The following is a 20,181-nucleotide window of genomic DNA, read 5'->3' as shown; positions in this document are numbered from 1 at the left end:
GCCTCGTCGGAGAGCTCCCATTCTCCCGGATCCAAGAAATACCTGCTGAGATAATCCACCTTCACATTTTGTACTCCTGCTATATGCACTGCGGAGAGCAAAGAGAGATGAGCCTCCGCCCACTGACAGAGAAGGTGCGCCTCCTGGGTCAGGGGAGCACTCTTCATGCCTTCTTGATGGTTCACGTAAGCCACTGCTGTCGCACTGTCAGACAGGACCCGAACTGCCCTGCCCTCCAAAAAAAACAGAGAGACTGCAGAGCTCTCCTGATGCTCCTGACAAGTCCAAGCATTTGATCGGCCATGATGCCCCCTTCTGGGACCACAAGCCCTGAGCCATTTTGACCCAGACAGTGCGCTCCCCATCCGTTGTCACCGCCACCTAGTCTGGAGCCGCTAGGGAGACTCACCTCCCCAAACTGATCAGGCTCAACCCCCAACGGATGCCGAACCTGGCCTGGGCCATCCAGGGCAACTACCACCATAACCTTGGAAAACGTCCGAGGGGCTGCAGCTAGACCGAAGGGAAACGCTTGGAACTGAAAATGTTGACACAGAACCGCAAACCGAAGAAACCGATGATGAGGTGGCCAAATGGGAATGTATAAGTAAGCTTCCTTGAGATCGAGGGAAGTGAGAAACTCTCCTGGCTGAACTGCGGCGATAACTGCCCGAAGCGTTTCCATGCGGAAGTGACGCACTCTCAGAGCTTTGTTTACTCCCTTGAGATCCAGCACTGGGCAAAAGGAACCGCCTTTCTTTGGACCCATGAAGTAGATGGAATAATGGCCGAGACCTCGCTGCGTCACTGGAACTGGGACCACAGCCCCTAAGCGAATCAAATTTTACAATGTGTCCCTGACCGCCACCATCTTCCTTGGAGACTTGCAAGGGGATTCCATGAAAAAATCTGACAGATTTCGAGCAAACTCTAGCTTGTAACTGTCCCAGATTACCTCCAGCACCCACTCGTCTTACGTCACCCTGACCCATTCTTCCAGAAAAAAAGGACAGCCGTCCTCCTATTGACTCTGGAAGATGGACCAAGGCCCCCATCATTGGGCACGAGATCCCGTGGTGGGTCTAGAATTCGCTCCGCCGGAGCGGCACTCCCCCCGAAACGGCTGCTGCTTCTGAGGAAAACGGGGCTTAGAGAAGGCCACCGATCTACCTGGGCGATAACGTCTCATCTCCCAAAACCGACCCGAGAAGGAACCGCCCTAGAAGAGGATCTAGGTCTATCCTCCGGCAAACGACGGCCCTTAGAATCTCCCAGAGCCTTCACTATCTTGTCCAGATCCTCGCCAAACAGACGTTTGCCCCAAAAGGGCAAACGAGCAAGGCGCGACTTAGAAGCCGTGTCTGCCGACCAGTGACGAAGCCACAACCATCAGTGGGCCACCACCGCAAGAGCCACCTCCTTGGCCGAAGCCCGAAGCACATCATACAATAAATCCGCCAAATACACTAGACCAGCCTCGAGCGAAGGCAAATTTGCCACCAGCTCTTCCGAGGTGGACACCTTCTGAACCCAAGACAAACATGCCCTGGCTGCATAGGACCTGCAGACGGACGCCTGCATGCATAATGCTGCCACCTCAAAAGATGCCTTTAAAGAAGATTCTAACTTCCTATCCTGCGGATCTTTAAGAGCCGTCCCGCCTTCCACTGGCAACGTAGTCCTCTTAGTGACCGCTGTGATCAAAGGTAAATCATTCTGTTTCTGAGTCTGACGTCCTGCACGAACAACGTGCAGCGACGTCAGACTCAAAAGAAACTTTCGGCGCCAGCTTCAGTGGAAAAATGAAAGGACCTCGGCTTGGCTGGCGGGGGTTGGGGGTCCCCCGCCAGCTGACGGAATTCTTTTAAAGGCAGCCGGCAGCGGAAGGAGGACGCGGACCTCGGCTGGCGGGGGTTGGGGTCCCCCGCCAGCGAAGGTAGGCGAGCAACAGAGGGGGAGGGTTGGCAGCGGTAGGGGGGGTCCAGGGCGAAATCTGCGGGGGCCCAGGCCCCTGAGGCCCCACGCAGATACGCCCCTGCCATGTGCCCTATCTGAAATCAGGCACCGAACACTCCTCCCCACCCGCTGAAACAGCTCCCCAGCCGAACTGGACCAAAACCTGGTACTGTGAGAGCCAGAGAACTGCTGTTCCTTCTCTTTCCTTTTGTTTTTTTAAAGAAAACAGGAAATTAACTCATGTGCTCCTTCCAACCTGACAGGAGATGAAAACAGCGGGAGGGGGGAGAAAGGGAGGGACCTGGGGAGACCAGGTATCTCTGCTCAGCACCTTAGCGAGCTCTCAACCCCCGTGGGTACCTCAACTCATCCCGAGGGAACGGGCAAGGAGTCCCAAAATCCAGAGCTGCAGAGTTATGACCATCTGCCTGCTAGATAGAGAGAATACTGAGGTTTGGCTAGCTGCACATGACCATACAGAGCATCAGAAGTTCTCTCTATCTCCGCCTGTCTCTGGATTGATCTGTGGGATGCTATGGAATGACAAAGTTCTTGCAAGGTGTAACTTACTGCAGAAACTTTGGCTTAAGCTTTGCACAAGGAGGCCAAGAAAAAACATCTGCTACAGGATAAGCAAATTCCAATTTGTAATCATTCCAGTCCATCGACAAGACCCTTTAGCATATTATTATTGTCCCCTGCACTCAGAAAACGTCTGAATAGAGGTTGAAAAACTTGTACTGAACCTCAAATTGAGAATGAAAAATTTTTTTTGTATGCACACACTTATCTTATTGCTGTAGCACATTTAAAGTCCTCAATCCAAACTTGATTAATGAATTAGTGAATCCAACTTTCTTTATCTATAACTCGGTCAATCATCCAAAGACGTTCTATTGTTATTATGCTAAACAGAAAATGGGAGGGTGTGTTTTATGAAGATTGTTAATTTGTGATACTGTAATTTTGGTATAATAAAATTGGATTTAGTAGATATTTAATTCTCTATTATTTTGTAACCTGTTTGAAAAGAGAATCAGTATATAGTATATTTTCCATTTATTTTTAATTGGGGACAGAGATGCCCAAATAACACTTGCCTTTCCCAAATGCTAAAATGTCTAGTTATGTTGCTGAACCTCTTGTTTGTGGCTCTTCTCAAAATTATTCAGCGTTGTAAGGAACAGATAGGATTAAAAGCCATTTTCCCTGCTACCATTAGAACCTGATTTAGTAACCTGTGACAGATTCAGAAGAAATGGGCCAGTACCACAAAAATTTCTCTTGATGCCTGCTTATTTAAATAATATGGAAATGAGATGAAATTCATGGCAACAATCCTGCAAAGAAATCCATCTGTAACTGCAGATTTTACCATCTCCAGGAGGCATAGTTACATTTCATGGACAAAAATATCAAAGAATTGTATGATTTCACAAATCTAAAATTTTCTACTTGAAATGACCTAAGGTAAAATTATGTATCATACCTGATAATTTTCTTTCCATTAATCATAGCTGATCAATCCATAGACTGGTGGGTTGTGTCCATCTACAAGCAGGTGGAGATAGAGAGCAAAGCTTTTGCCTCCCTATATGTGGTCATGTGCTGCAGGAAACTCCTCAGTATAGTACATAAGTACATAAGTAGTGCCATACTGGGAAAGACCAAAGGTCCATCTAGCCCAGCATCCTGTCACCGACAGTGGCCAATCCAGGTCAAGGGCACCTGGCACGCTCCCCAAACGTAAAAACATTCCAGACAAGTTATACCTAAAAATGAGGAATTTTTCCAGTCCATTTAATAGCGGTCTATGGACTTGTCCTTTAGGAATCTATCTAACCCATCTGCAGGACTCAGCACTTAGAGAATTACACCCACAAAGGGACACTCCGCCCAGCTCACCACCGCCGAAACGGGGGATGGGAATTAACCCAGCTCATCCCCACACAAGTGGGGGAGGGGAATCCGTCCAGCTCATCCCCGCGGAGCGGGGGAGGGACACCACCCCGCCGATGCGGGGGGATCTGGCTTATCCTGCAACCGCAACCGCGGGAGGAGCTGACTGACCCTAACACCGCCGAAGCGGGAGGGGTACAAAGCTGCCCTACAGCCGCACGAAGCTGGAGGGAGCGCCGGCAGAATTTATGTCTCAATCCAGCCCCGTAAAACGGAGGGGAGAGGAATGCAGCAGCTCACTGTAACACAAACTCGTCTCAACTCTTGAAGAATCCAATTGAAAAAACTTGAACACGAAGTCCTCCTGAACAGGAACTGAAGACTAAGCTTGAACCTGAAATGCAACCAGAATATAAACAGTACAGATATCTGGGAGGGGCTATGGATTGATCAGCTATGATTAATGGAAAGAAAATTATCAGGTATGATACATAATTTTACCTTCCATATCATCATGCTGATCAATCCATAGACTGGTGGGATGTACCGAAGTAGTACTCACCCAGGGCGGGACATAGAAATCCCTGACCGCAACACTGAAGCTCCAAACCGGGCCTCCGCCCGAGCAGCCACAGTCAAGCGGTAATGCCTGGAGAAGGTATGGGCCGATGCCCAAGTTGCCGCCTTGCATATCTCTTCCAAGGAGATGGACCCGGCCTCTGCCATCGAGGCCGCCTGAGCTCTAGTGGAGTGAGCCTTCAGCTGAATAGGCGGCACCTTCCCCGCGGCCACATAAGCCGCTGCAATGGCTTCCTTGAAACATCTTGCCACTGTAGGCTTAGCAGCCTGCAGACCCTTACGAGGACCTGCAAACAGGACAAACAGATGATCCGATTTCCGGAAATCATTGGTCACTTCCAAGTATCTGATGATGACTCGTCTCACATCCAGATATTTGAGAGCAGAGTATTCCTCTGGGAAGTCCTCCCTACGAAAGGAAGGGAGACAGAGCTGCTGATTCACATGGAAGCGAGAAACAATCTTGGGCAGGAAGGAAGGCACTGTGCGAATAGTCACTCCTGCCTCAGTGAACTGCAGAAAAGGCTCTCGACATGAGAGTGCCTGGAGCTCGGAAACTCTTCTGGCTGAAGTGATAGCCACCAAAAAGACTGCTTTCAACGTCAGGTCTTTCAGAGATGCCCTTGACAAGGGTTCAAAAGGCGGCTTCTGCAAGGCTCTTAGCACCAGGTTGAGATTCCACGCAGGCACCACTGAGTGCAGAGGAGGGCGCAGGTGATTAACTCCCTTGAGAAAACGTACCACATCTGGTTGCGAAGCCAGGGAAGCACCCTTCAGGCGGCCCCTGAAGCAAGCCAGAGCCGCTACCTGGACTTTAAGGGAACCGAGCGACAGGCCTTTCTCCAGACCTTCTTGCAGGAACGCCAGCACTGAAGAAATTGGAGCAGTGAAGGGAGAAAGTGAGCCTGCTTCACACCACACTGCAAAGGTACGCCAAACCGTGGCGTAAGCAGTAGAAGTAGAGCGCTTCCTCGCTCTCAGCATAGTGGCGATGACCTTGTCTGAGAAGCCCTTCTTCCTCAGACGCTGCCGCTCAATAGCCAGGCCGTAAGACCAAAGGGGGAGGGATCCTCCATCACCACGGGACCCTGATGCAACAGGCCCTGCTCCACTGGCAGCCGCAGAGGGTCGTCCACTGAGAGCCTGATCAAGTCCGCATACCAGGGACGTCTGGGCCAGTCCGGACCCACCAGGATTATCCGGCCCGGATGCTTTGCCACCCGGTCTAGTACCCTGCCCAACATGGGCCAGGGCGGGAACACATAGAGAAGCTCCTGTGTCGGCCACTGTTGGAGAAGACCATCTACTCCCAGAGATCGAGGGTCCCGTCCTCTGCTGAAAAAGCGCGGCACTTGGCAATTGGCCGATGACGCCATCAGATCTAGGCTCGGCTGGCCCCAGCGCTTCGTGATGTCCAAGAACGCCTGAGCCGATAACTGCCATTCTCCGGGATCCAAGGTATGGCGACTGAGAAAGTCCGCCTTGACATTTATGACTCCGGCAATGTGGGCCGCTGACAGCTGTTCCAGGTTCGCTTCCGCCCACTGGCATAAATTCATGGCTTCCTTGGCTAGAGGGGCGCTCTTGGTACCTCCCTGGCGGTTGACATAGGCCACAGCCGTGGCATTGTCCGACAGGACCCGTACTGGCTTCAACGCCAGTACCGGGAGGAACTCCAAAAGCGCCAACCGAATGGCTCTGAGTTCCAGGAGGTTGATAGACCACTTTGCCTCTGCAGGAGACCAGAGCCCCTGCGCTGTCCTTCCCAAGCAGTGGGCTCCCCAGCCCGTCAAAGACGCGTCCGTCGTGACGACAATCCACTCCGGGGTCACAAGAGGCATCCCTGCAGACAACTTGTCTGTCTTCAGCCACCAGCTCAGCGCCTTGCGCACTGCTGGGTCCAAGGGAAGGCGCACAGCATAAGCCTCCGACACCGGAGTCCAGCGCTGCAGCAGAGAGTGTTGTAGTGGTCTCATATGAGCCCTGGCCCAGGGCACTACTTCCATCGTGGCCGTCATAGAGCCCAACAGCTGCACATAGTCCCAAGCCCGAAGCGGAGAGGCTACTAGGAACTGGTCCACCTGAGCCTGAAGTTTGACAATCCGATTGTCCTGCAGGAACACTCTGCCCACTTGGGTGTCGAATCGAACTCCCAGATACTCCAGGGACTGAGTCAAGCGCAGCTGGCTTTTCTCCCAGTTGATGATCCACCCCAGGGAGCTCAAAAGAGCAATCACCCGGTCCACAGCTTTGCTGCACTCTGCATAGGAGGGGGCTCGGATCAACCAGTCGTCCAGATAAGGATGGACTTGTACTCCTTCCTTTCGCAGGAAGGCCGCGATGACCACCATTACTTTGGAGAAGGTCCGCGGAGCAGTAGCCAACCCGAACGGGAGGGCTCTGAACTGGAAGTGTCCGCCCAGGACTGCAAAACGCAGAAAGCGTTGATGAGGAGGCCAGATGGGAATATGCAAGTATGCTTCCTTGATGTCCAAGGATGCCAGGAACTCCCCTGTCTTCACTGCCGCTATAACAGAGCGGAGAGTCTCCATGCGAAAGTGCCGAACTTTCAAGGCCCGATTGACCCCTTTGAGGTCGAGGATAGGCCGTACAGAACCTCCTTTCTTTGGTACCACAAAGTAAATGGAGTAACGTCCCTTGCCAAGCTGATTTTCTGGCACCGGAACGACCGCACCCAGGCGGATCAGATTGTCCAAGGTCTGCTGCACTGCCACAGCTTTGACCGGGGACTTGCAGGGAGAGAGTACAAACCCGTCTCTTAAGGGTCGGCAGAACTCTAGCTTGTAGCCGTCTCTGATGACTTCCAGCACCCAAGCGTCTGAAGTTACCCTGGTCCACTCGCCCAGAAACGAGGACAGGCGTCCTCCAATCTGCACTGGGCCATGGACCAGGACCCCGTCATTGGGTACGAGACCCTGGGGGAGGACCGGAGGGCGCACCTCCGGGACGGCGGTCTCTGCGAAAGGAATGCTGCTTGGGGGAGAAGTTCCTCTTGAAGGAAGAGGGGGCAGAGGAGCCCGACTTGCCCGGGCGGTACCGACGGGCTTCCTGAAACCGTCCTCTGGAGTTACCGGGGCGAGCACTGGCCCGAGCCCTGACCTCTGGTAACCTCTTGCCCTTAGACGTGCCGAGATCGGTCACAATTTTGTCCAGCTCGACCCCAAAGAGCAGCTTGCCTTTAAAAGGCAACTTAGCCAGGCGGGACTTAGAGGCGTGGTCAGCAGACCAATGTTTCAGCCAAAGCCAGCGCCGCGCAGAGACTGTCTGAGCCATACCTTTAGCCGAGGCTCTCAAGACATCATACAGTAAGTCTGCCAAATAAGCCAAGCCCGATTCCAGGGCCGGCCAATCAGCCCTCAAGGAAGGATCCGAGGGGGAAGCCCGCTGCACAATCGTCAGGCACGCCCTGGCCACATAGGAGCCGCAAACTGAGGCCTGCAAACTTAAGGCAGCCGCCTCGAAGGACGACCTTAAGGCCGCCTCCAATCTTCTGTCTTGGGCGTCCTTTAGGGCCGTGCCACCTTCCACCGGCAACGCCGTTTTCTTAGTCACCGCAGTGATTAAAGAATCCACGGTAGGCCAAAGAAAGGCCTCACGTTCACTTTCAGGCAAAGGATAGAGGCGGGACATAGCCCTAGCCACTTTGAGGCTCGCTTCCGGGACATCCCATTGAGCCGAAATTAAGGTGTGCATGGCATCATGCACGTGGAAGGTTCTAGGCGGGCGCTTCGTCCCCAGCATAATGGCGGAGCCAACAGGGGCTGAGGGAGAGACGTCCTCTGGAGAGGAAATCTTCAAAATGCTCATGGCTTGCACTAACAGGTTGGGCAAATCCTCTGAGCGAAAGATCCGCGCTGCAGAGGGGTCATCCACTCCATCCGAGCGGGAATCCGTCTCCTCCAAGGAATCCCCAAAGGACTGTTGGGAGAACTCAGATACGCTGCCCTCATCTACATCAGAAGAAACAGAGTCCTCTAAGGCCTGGGAATCCACCCGAGGGCGTTTACTTCCGGGGGCCTCAACCCCTTTATCGGACAAGGGAGAAGGGGCAGCATTTTGCATAAGGAAGGCCTGATGCAGCAGCAAGATAAACTCGGGGGAGAAACCCCCCAGACTGTGCACTTCTGCAGCCTGGGCCACAGCCCTAGACGCACCCTCAACCGGCGCTCGCAAGAGCGGGGGAGAAACATGCTGCGCATCCAAGATGGCGTCTGGCGCGACACTCCGTGAAGGAGCCGCGTGGGAAGAACGGCGCTTAACTTTAGCCGCTTTTTTGCCGTCGCCCAAATCAAGGGCGGCCATGGCATTAACGTCTCCCACCTCAAGGGCGGCCCAAGAAGAAGCCGTCCGAGCAGAGTGGCCGGCCAAGATGGCGGAGGCGAGCAGCGGGGAATGGGCGTTTATGGCGGGAAAAACCGCCGCACCGGAGGAAGACCCGGGACACTGACCGGCCTCCAAACTGACACCCAACAAGGGCAAATCAGACTTTAAGACCCCCGCATCCCCGCTAGAAGCGCACACGCGGTCCGGGGAGCGATTCTTCGCGCCCTCGCCCTCCGACGCCATAGGCCACGTGGAGATCGATCGGGGAACCCCCTGCCCGCTATAAAAAGGTAAAAATTACCTGCTTCTCGCTCCGAGCTGTAACGACCTGGTGTCCCAGTGAGTAGCTGCAATAAATGTTTAAATAAACGTCGAAATAAACGCCCTTAAGGACGTCCAAATTTTTTTTTTTTTTTTTGTAAACGGAGCCAGCGGGAGGGGGGAGAAAAGGAGGGACCTGGCGCCACCAGGTTTGCACTTGCTCAAGAAGAGCCCTCAACCCCAGGTACTCAACAAAACCTAAAAATTAGGCTTGGAGACCTAGCCAGAGCTGCTGCTGTGTGTGACCACCACCTGCTGAGATAGAGAACATACTGAGGAGTTTCCGGCAGCACATGACCACATATAGGGAGGCAAAAGCTTTGCTCTCTATCTCCACCTGCTGGTAGATGGACACAACCCACCAGTCTATGGATTGATCAGCATGATGATATGGAATGAGCATGATATTTCAACACATTAGTTATTCTGCATAATTTCTGTGAATGCCTTTCCAAATGCATATTTACATGTATAAGAACAGTAAATGTGTATAAGATTTCCAGATTTGTAACCACATTATCTCATTTGGGAGGCCATTCAACATTGTAGTCTATCAGTCTGTTAGTCTTTTGACAAGTAGTTTTCTATTCATTTACAAAAATGTCTCTATAGTACTTTCTTACACACTACTTGCTTTCACATTGATCAGGGCCAGTGCTAGGGTCTCTGGTGCCGCGTGCGCCCCCTGCAAACTATCAGTTGGTGACCCCTCCCCCGTCCACCATCTCCTTTCTCTCTTCTCCCTCCCCGCCCCCTTTTTCAGCCCAGTGCCTTAAAAGGTGAAGAACAAAAGTTGTTGTTTTTTTACTCAACAGCTTTTTAATTTATTTGAAAGCTTCCCATATGTAGATATTTATATCATGAAATAAAATTGAATATAACTAAACTGCTTAATATTTACTGTAGCTGGTGGAAACAGCACTAACAAAGGCTGTATTTTGTGCTCCTTTTTCTACATTGTTCTATACAATACAGTAATATATAGCCAAATTTCAATGCGAATATACCGTTTACTGATGGGTTCATCTTAACTGTTGTTGTAATTTACCTTGGGAAGCCTGGTTTATAAAGATTGGAAGTAAAACTAAGGGTAAATTAGACTTTACCTGCTAATTTGCTTTCCTTTAGTCCCTCCGGACCGGCCCAGAATGTGACTGGTGGGTTGTGTACGCCTTCCAGCAGGTGGAGACTGAGAAAAAAAAGTTATGACTCTAGCCAGCCAATAAGAGCCCTCACCAGCTAGAGAAAGATCCAGTAATAAAGTACCAAAGCAGAAGTAAAGCCATAGAAGGAATATGGAACCTGTGCATTCAAAATCCTGAGCAGCCACCGGCACATTGCCAACAACGGGTGAGTGCCTTTAAACATATCATGGTCCTTCAAATCGGACATTTCAGTAAAATTCTTTACTGTGTTTTTTCTTTTTCTTTTTAAAAACTATATAGATCAACCAACTAACAACACAGCTCCGAACAAACACAGATATCTGAAGGGAGGGGTCTGAGCCGGTCCGGAGGGAGTAAAGGAAAGCAAATTAGCAGGTAAGGTCTAATTTACCCTTCCTTAGCGTCCCTCCAGACCGGCCCAGAATGTGACTGATGGGAAGTAACAAAGCAGTGAAAATATGGGAGGGACCCTAGCAGCCCCGCCGACAAAACGCATGCTTCAAATCAACCTGACAACAACTGAGGACGTCTAAACAGCAAAGAATGTAGAGACGACTAGATCACGGCCCTACAAATGGCTTTTGGAGGCCCCAGACAACGGTCTGCCCACGAAGCTACCTTACCTCATGTAGAATGAGCCTTAACATGCTATAGAACTGGTTTACCAGAAAGAAGATAAGCTGAAGTAAACATTAAAGTCATCGAAAAATAGTAGGTTTAGAGGCCAAGAAACCCTCTATGCTCACCTCCAAACAGAACAACAAACCATCAGTTTGGCGGATGACATCAGTAGAATCAATATAGTGCTTAAACACCCATTCGACATCCAAATAGTTCAAATATCTCTGCTCCTCTGAACTGGAAAAAGAACCCTAGACAGGCCATAGCACCGGCTGAGAACCCTGAAACCCAAGTCACTACCTTGGGAAGAAAGGAAGGGACGGTCCGCAACACTACTTGATCAGAACAGAAGTGTAAAAACGGAGATCAACACGGCAGCTCCTGCAACTCCAAAAGTCGCCTAGCTGAAGTAGCGGCTACCAAAAATACTGTCTTCAAAGACAAGTCCTTCAAAGTACAGTACGACAAAGGCTCAAAGGGAAGCGTAGTAAGAACCCCAAGCACCAAACTCTGATCCCAACGAGGAAAAGAACATTGCAAGGGAGAACGAAGGCTATTAACCCCTCTCAAAAAACACACCACATCCAGATGATGAAGGAAAGAGCTCCCCAGAAAATGACCACGAAAAGACTAAAAAACCGCAACCTGCACCTTAAGAAAAGGGAAAGAAAGGCCTTAGACAAAGCGCCCCTGCAAAAAAATCCAAAATTACAGAACCGAAACACTAAAAGGAGACAGGCTAAAGGTTTTACCCCAGTCCTCAAATATCCTCCAAGGGCGCACATAAATCAAAGAAGTAAAACATCGACGAAAGCGAAGCATAGAGTTGAGCAGAATAACCTTTCTTAATCAGCTTAGCCCTTTCAAGAGCCAGGCTGTAAGACAGCATCGATCCGGATCCGAATGAACGACAGAACCCTGCGAGAAGAAACCTCGCTGGACCGGAGGACTGAAGGAGAGGTCCACTAGAAGATGTCAAAGAACGACGCACCACTCCCCCCGAGGTAAGACCAGCGCCACCAAAATCAGACGTCCCCTGCGTGTCTCGACCTTCTGAAAAAGAAGAAGCCCTATCAGAGTTCATGGAGGAAAAGCATACACTAGGCCGGCTGACCAGGGCTGAAGAAAAGCGTCCACGCCCTGCGCTCTGGAATCCTTGTACCGACTGAAGAACAGAGGAAGTTTTGCATTGCTGACGGAGGCAACAGATCCAACCTGGTAGACCCCCCAACGATCGCGGAACAGCCGCAACGCCACTTTTGTTAGCGACCACTGTCTTGAATCGAACATGTGACGACTGAGAAAAACTGCTTGAACATTTAGGACCTCTGCTACATGATCCGCTGAAAGAAACGCCAGCTGAGCGTCCGCCCATTGAAGCCATAGCAATGCCTTTCACAGCAACTGCAGAGTCGTCATTCCTCGTTGCTGAATGATATACGCAACCGGTGCGATATTGCCTGAGATTACTCAAACTGCTCGGCCTCTCAGAAGAAGAAGAAACCTCTGGAGCGCCAGACGAATCACTCTGGTCCCTAACAGGTATGACTGAAAATAATGTCCTCTGAAGAGACCAGAGACCCTGAGCAAACTGCCTCTGACAGTGAGCTCCGCAACCATGCAGACAGGCATCCGTCAACACTACAGACCAGCAGAGCTGATCTAAAGGCATACCTTTGGTCAAAAACTGAACTCCCAAAGCCACCAATATAGACTGGTCTTCACCTGCAGTGAAAGAGGCAAAATATGATGAAGCAAAACCTTCTGAGATTACTATGTCCAGAGTAACAACCTCTGAAGAGGCCTTATGTGAGTCCTAGCATAGGACACCGCCTAGCTTGCTACCGCCATGGTCCCAAAACCTGCAGAAAATCACTTGCCGACGGTCTCGAATTCTGCCCAAAGCGACGAATTTTAGTCTGAAACTCCTTGAGTACTCGAGTCGACGGTAAAACACGCGTTTCTGCCTTGTGCCGAAACGAACTCCCAGATACTCTATCGACTGAGAAGGTAGAAGACGGCTCCTCTGCACATAGACTACCCAAGGTAGGGACTGCAAGAATTCTACCACCCGAGTTGCCACCTGAAGATTCTCGTAAGACACTGCCCGAATCAAGCAATCGTCTATATAAGGATGCAATAAAATGCCCTCCATTGTAAAAGCCATCGCTACCACTACCATGACCTTGGTAAACAAAGGAAACAAAGATGTGCAGGACAAATAGAAATGTGGAAATAGGCTTCTGTAAGAACGATTCCCCTGACCACACTACAACAATGACAGGCCGCAAAGTCTCCATTCGAAAAGAGGGCACCTAGAGGCCTTGAGTGACTGCCCTGAGATCTAAAATCGGACGGAAAGAACCCTCTTTCTTGGGAACCAGAAAGAAATGAAGCAACGACCTTAACACTGGACCGCCCGATGGAGTAGAGAAATTGGTCAAAAGTCCAGAAGTCTGCCGAGAGTAACTGTGACGACTCCAAATTTGATGGGAGAACGACAAGGAGATTCATAAAAAAAAATATATGTGACAAAGGGTGAGCAAAGTTCAATGTGTACCCTTCTTGAATAATCTCCAATACCCACTAATCAGAATTCATCTAGGCCCACCTTTCTTGAAATGGCGCCAAGCGAGAGCCTACAGGGAGTAGAGGCCATGCGCGCACATCTGCACTGCTGAGAGCAGAAGAACTAATTGTTATGCGTCTGACGCAGTAAGACACATAAGAGCAGACTAATGCTATAATACTAAAATAGCTATAACAAATGCAATTGCCTCATTGCGACACCCAAACTTTAGGTGACCTGTTGAGAATAACCCCATAGGGATCAGTATGCAAAGTGACTGAACTGGAAAGCGCTGCTAAATATTAGCACTAACTTCCTAAATCGAAACCAGGTATTCAGTTGGTAGTGTGGGAGCAGATGTGAGAACTTTAGAGTGGCAACGCTTATGCTCTTAGGTTCTCAATCAGCCTTGATTGGAGGAGTTTGAGCACCCAAATAAGACTAGAAGCCCTACCGTTGGACGGTTTGACTTGGTTAGTTAGGGCTGAGTGCCAACACTGAACCAGGAAGGTGTCAGCTGTCCACATATCGCCAAATGCTGGTAGCTGGACATGGCCCAGACTTAGGCTAAAGTTATAAGAAAAAAATTGGATACCGAAACTTGGAAACTGCATTAAAAGCTTCCTATTGCAGACATCTGCACCCCATTGTAAGGTGGAAAAGAAACGGGGGGGGGGGGGGGGGGGGAAGGAAGAAAGGAAAGATGAGCTTAAAACAGCCTTAGAACTGCTCTCCACAAAAGAAACCTTTTCAGTCTGTAAGCCAACTGGCCATCTGCAAAGCTGGAAGACCATACAGACCCCAGCAAAATAACATAGCAGCAACCTAGAAATGACAATACAGATGGCTGTGAACGGAGAAAAACCATTTTTTTTTAAACTGAGGATGCCATACTAAGCATGCTTCAGAGCAACCCCTGTTTCACATAGCAAAGATCCAAGGGGTGCCCGAAATTTCTTCTTTTTTTTTTTCTTGTCAAGAAGCTAGAGACAATAGCTTTGTCTGCTCTGCTGATCTGTTCCTCTTGCTGTTTTGTCAAGAGAGTGAAAAATAAAGTGAAGCTGTTGCAGAGTGCGCTATATCTAGCGCTGTATGACATGCTAGGTCCTGACCACTTAGCTCAACTGGTCACATACCTCTAATGACCCAATATAAAAGGTTGAGAAAGGCTAAAGCCCTCCCCCCACCCCCAGCCGCTAGCTTGTGGCTGATATATCCAGCATGAGGATACTAACCTGTCTGTCTCACAGTATGCTGCACTACTCTACTTCATTATTAAATTCAAAATGGCGGCATTTCCCGCCGAAAATCGGCACCGGAGACGAGGAAGATGCGACCGGAGACACGGAAGATGCGACCGGAGACACAAGAATGGAGTCGGACCCCCCTCCGACGGCGCCGACGAGATTTCGGAACCAGCACCCTGGATGTCTTAATTCAAAAACCGTGCAGCACCGGCACACCTACACACACACACATCCAACTGTAAACCCCGCTGCTGCCAGTCCAAACAGCGGCTGAAATCACCTACATCGTGAAAAACTAACATAAACAAAAAACAGCTGATCAGCTAACCGCTGATCTCTCCGGAGCTGCCCTGCTCCTTATTACTGGCCACAAACGGCTCTGCCAAGACAGCAGACCGGGAGGCTCTTTTTTTTCTTTTTTTAATTCAGTTGCTGCCTCTCCCATCCTCTAAAGCTTAACTCCTTGAGGTGCTTGAGGAAAATGTAATGTTGCTTTAAAAAGCAAAACAGGGGGAACGTCAGGATGAGCTGTTGGGGTTAGAGGCGCAGCTGAGAACTCCTCTGAAATATTATCATGGTTGCTTACGAGACTCTATGCCACCACTTGACATCACTTCTGTATGCACTCGGTGGAGTCAAGAGCTGAAATGGCGTCTAGAACCCCAACAGTTAGAGCTTTGTCTGAAGTTGATGTGCAGAGTGACAGAGAATGCGGCGTGGTGGGAATTGAACTACAAGTTCCTACTGCGCTTACACATCTCACCCCATAGGGCCTTTAGAGCAACTCTGAGAGAGTCAGATGATTGCCCCAAGTGTACTGGAAAGAGCGCCACTTTAGGCCATATGTTTTGGTCTTGTCCGCTGGTGCATTCTTTTTGGTTGGATATGGGAAAACAGGTATCAAGACTGTGGAAAATGCGATGGAAACCAGCCCCTGGCCAGCTGTTTGATGTATTTTTAGTGCAAGGGCCCATGCCTGAGGGAATGAAAGATTTTTTGAAGAGATCTGTACTGATGGGGAAAAGAACTATCTTGCAACAATGGCTCAACAGGGAGGCCCCCTGCATAGCGCATTGGCGAGGCGCCATGATGCAGTGCTGCTCAGTGGAGAAGCAGAGGGTCCGTGATCTTGCCTCTAAGCGAGGAGACCATTTTTGCAAGATCTGGTCTCCGTATTGGGACACGCTCACTCCCATGGCAAAAAGTAGATTATTAAATTGTTAGGGGGATGGGGAGGGGTTTATGCGGGGGGGGGGGGTAGAGGGGCATAATTGACTAATGGAAAATTGTATGATGGCACCTTTATATATAGGCCTTATCCTGTTCCTATTATTCAGTGCAATGTTTGTGGTTTTGGCATATTGTACCGTGTTTTGTTGTGCCAATAAACAATATATAAAAAAAAAAAAAAAAAAGCAAAACAGGCTAGCAGAGACAAAATTAGCCAGCATGAGGGAGGATGGGGGGGAGGGACTCGGCCTTCCGAGTGTGGCACCCCTGAGGCTCAGAGAGACCCCCACGGGCCTCAGCCTTAACAAAGCAGGGTTTTGTTTTGTTTTTCAAAATGCACAGGAAGCAAAACCAGAAACAGTCAAAGAATACTTTAAACATCAAATAGAAAGAAATAGAAAGAGAGACTCTGAAGGGCTCACCACCTTCCACCTGCTGGAGACTGAGATCACTGGATCTTTCTCTAGCTGGTGAGGGCTCTTATTGGCTGGCTCAAGTCATAACTTTTTTTCTCAGTCTCCACCTGCTGGAAGGTGTACACAACCCATCAGCAAAGTTGCCAGGTGGGCTGGTTTCCCACCCAATTGGGCTGGTTTTTAAGCCAGGATGCGGGAAATTATCGAAGGTTGCGGGCTGCGGGAAATTGGGCTTCTTTTTCACTGCAGCTGTGCAGGGTGTGGGCTCTTTTTTCGGGGCTTCTATTGGTCTAATTTGGTCCAATAGAAGCTTTTCCGGGGCTTCTATTGGTCCAATTTGGTCCAATAGAAGCTTTTCCGGGGCGGGGTTGACATCGGGGGCGGGGTTTATGACGCCAGAGGTGTCGTTGGGGGCGGGGAAAATGACGTCAGAGCTGACATCAGGGGGCGGGGTCGATGACGTTGGGCTGGTTTTGGGCTGGTTTAAGGCTGATTTTGGGCGGGGAAAATTTTTCCCATCTGGCAACCTTGCCCATCAGTCACATTCTGGGCCGGTCCGGAGGCACGCTAAGGAAGCTCTCATTGGAGCACATGGAATCACATCTTCACCTTATCTCTTTTGTGTACAAATGGATTATTCTGTTTTGAGCATGTTTCAGGGACAAGTTGTTTTCAGAAGTCAAAATAATAAAAATAAATATTTTCTTTCATGCAGATCTCTTATCTGCTTAAACATAAATAAATGGGCTATAAGCTCCTAATGCAGTTCATTGGTTTTCTTATATTTTGTCCTTGTGATGACACACACTACAACCCTCCCAAGAAGACCTACCTTGATCCTTGAAGGCCGCCCTAGTGGTGTAGTGGCCTCTGTGACTGCAGGGGCAGGAAAGAATGCCACTCTTACCTATCCTCTGCCGCTCCTCCATCTCCGCATTGCTGTTTTGTGGTTCGGGCGGCGCCACCAGGCTTTAAAAATGGCTGCCAAGACTACAGTCGGAAGCCTCAGCAGCCATTTTTAAAATACGGCGACACTGCCCGCGGCACAGAAGAGGAAAGGGAGACAGATGGCAGTCAAGAGTGGGGTTCCTGCCCCCGCAGAGGCCTCCACACCACCAGGGCGGCCTTCAAGGATCAAGGTAGGTCTTCTTGGGAGGGCTGTAGTGTAGAACCAGATAAGCATGGCAATTTCTGGCGCCCCTTGAATGTTGGCGCCCCCCTGCCATGCATACCCTGCTTCCCTTGTTCCGCCGGCCCTGGGGAATCTCAAGTCTTCCACCAGCACAAGCAGAATGGAAGAAGTCTGAAGCATAAGGCTATGTGGAAACACACATCAAATCTAATATACCAATAACAAAAGAGGTGTTTAGCTCTGAAATATAGACACACCAGGGTCCTGCCTGACGCCGAAGTCATAACTGGACGTTCTTTGGCACAAGGACTGGGATCGTATCCAACATACTGACTTAACAATACGGGTCATTCCTGTTAGGACATGAGTTAAAAACAAATCCGTTCTAAGTCACTACTGGAAGAATAACAAACATCAAAATTGTATAGGACCAATCGGGTTTTCCTTCTAGAAAGGAGACATCCCAACCACCTCCTGTTTCCTCTTCTCCCAGCTTCTGTCACAAAGAGCTATAACGAGGCAAGATTAAAAAAAAAAAAAAAAAAATACCCCCCCCCCCCCTTCTCCCAAAAGAATATCCATCAGTCCTGCTTCCTTGTCAGAATCAGGAAAGCGAAAGCCCATCATATGAACAGACCCCGGATCCCTACACCGTTCCCGCTACAGACACACTCACAGCCCTCAGCGGATTAAAACAACAACAACAAATCTTATGAGTGACGGTGCACCTTCAGAAGGATAAGGACATGACAGGTTGACAACGGAACGGCTTTAGGGTGTATGACCACACTGAAACAACAAACAATATAATCTAAGAAAACGAAAAGCTGCCTGTATCAACCGAAAGCCTCCAACACACTGCCCACGGCGGATTCTTACCACTTGATAGCGGCTGATTGCCGAGTGGAGATCCATGGTGCGGAGAGGAGCGGTCCAGCGCCGCAGAATGATTCTAACAGTAACAGCTAGACCGAGGAAGCCCGGCCCCAGCTTACACACCGGATAAACGCTCCTCCAGTCCTGTTCCCCCTTAGGCTCGCGCGCTCTCAGGGTGGGGGGAGGGGGCCGCCACGGCCCCAGCTCGCGTTTCCTACTACAGCAAGAACGCGTAAGCGCCTCGCGTTTGCTGGATGTTCTCTATGACGCCTCCTTTTTTTTTTTCACTGACAGACTGAGCTACTCCCTCCAGGAGGCGGCCTACGTGAGCTCCGTTTCCGTCAGCTTCTTGAGCTAAAAGTTCTGCCCTTCGAGTCTCTTCAGCCGAGTCCGTGTCTGCATTAGTGCAACTGCCTACAGTACTTTCACTTTAGCAACTATAGTGCGCGCGACCGAGAAGTTATGCTGCAGTGTCAGCTAATCCTGGACCAGCTCGTGCAACTCTTCCCGCAACTGTTTTAAAATTGTACTAACATAGGCGTGAGAGGTTATTATTATTAACCCGAGTGTGAGTCTAGTGACATCATCATTTTCCCCCTGGGGGCCCTGGCCATCTGCGCTTAGTGCTCTTTCTGAAACCCCTCGGGTTTGGACTGCCTTGGTGTCTGTCTGTAGGACTGCTTTTAAGTCTATCATTAGTTTACGGTTTTAAATATTTTTCGTTTCAAGGCCACTTTTCAGTCACGACTGAGGTCAAAATTAAACTCTGGTAACAACACTGATAATTAAAAAGGCAGGTACTACTTCTCTAAGGACAAGCAGGCCATAATTCTCATTATGCAATAATCTTGTGTTGCCTGGTCCGAAGCTTATAACAAACTTTACAAGAGCTATGTGGAGCACAAGACAGTCTTCATCACACATGTACGAGTGTCTTCCTACCCACTGGGAGGGTTCGGTTACCGCAGTTCTTTTTCTGCAGTGAAGAAAGGTTGCTTTTCTGGTGTTTCTTCACTCTCCGGTCTGGAAGAGCTTTTTTAGTGTCCTTTTCCACAGTTTTTGTTTTTATTATAGTGTGCCCATGTTTGGGTCCCCTTTTTCCTCTTCCCGTACATTTTTAGTTTCTTTTGTCTAAGTTTTAAGTTTCCTTTGTTTTCCGCATCATTAGTCTGTGTTTAGGCCTTGACTGCAGCCGAGTTTGATTTGCCTGCAGAAGTTTTTCTGTCCATGTCCACTTAGGTTGCCAGTGGCTTCAAGCACTGTACCTGGTGCAATCGGACCATCTCAGGCATCTCCTTTATAGGCACACAATTTTGGAACTCACTACCCAAAGACCTGAAAATCACAGAAAACTACCTACAATTCAGAAAAAAAGCTGAAAACATCTTTTCAAGAAGTCTTTCCCCCCTGGATCTGTCTAATCCCATACCACCATACATCACAAAAAGTTCAGAAATGGAAAACAATAATATTAACCTCTCACAATTTTTATTTATTTGTTGCATTTGTATCCCACATTTGTCACCTTTTTGCAGGCTCAATGTGGCTTACATATTACCGTTATCGGTGTTAGCCAATTTTGGTCTGAACAAATACATGGTTTGAATTAATATAAAATTAATTGTGGTAGAATGAGGTACATGTAAGGTATGTACAATTGGGGGAACTTAGGGAGGGAGAGGGGAGGAAGAGTCAGGTAATGTCCATTACCGTTCTTGGTTACATTGTGTCACAAGTGTCCGGTATTTTATGTTGGGTCGGTGGGGTATGCTCTTCTGAACAGTTCTGTCTTTAGTGCTTTCCGGAAATTAAGGTGGTCGAGCTT

General features: G+C 49.4%; 1 protein-coding gene across 1 annotated transcript in view; it reads right to left on the bottom strand.

Moving 5' to 3' along the window:
• The window catches only part of LOC115459275 (NEDD4 family-interacting protein 2-like), a gene marked incomplete at its 3' end in the record, with an annotated part of 62,599 nt that extends 43,954 nt beyond the window's left edge, over window positions 1–18,645 (bottom strand). Inside the window, exon 1 of the mRNA XM_030189130.1 lies at window positions 18,360–18,645. Coding sequence (XP_030044990.1) covers window positions 18,360–18,395 — 36 coding nt within the window. The remainder of the gene's footprint in view (window positions 1–18,359) is intronic.
• Window positions 18,646–20,181: the final 1,536 nt, after the last annotated feature.

The sequence above is a fragment of the Microcaecilia unicolor genome, unplaced genomic scaffold (genome assembly GCF_901765095.1).
Source record: "Microcaecilia unicolor unplaced genomic scaffold, aMicUni1.1, whole genome shotgun sequence".
Lineage (NCBI taxonomy): Eukaryota > Metazoa > Chordata > Amphibia > Gymnophiona > Siphonopidae > Microcaecilia > Microcaecilia unicolor.
The sequence above is the reverse complement of the archived record's forward strand: the minus strand, read 5'-3'. Positions and strand labels throughout refer to the sequence as shown.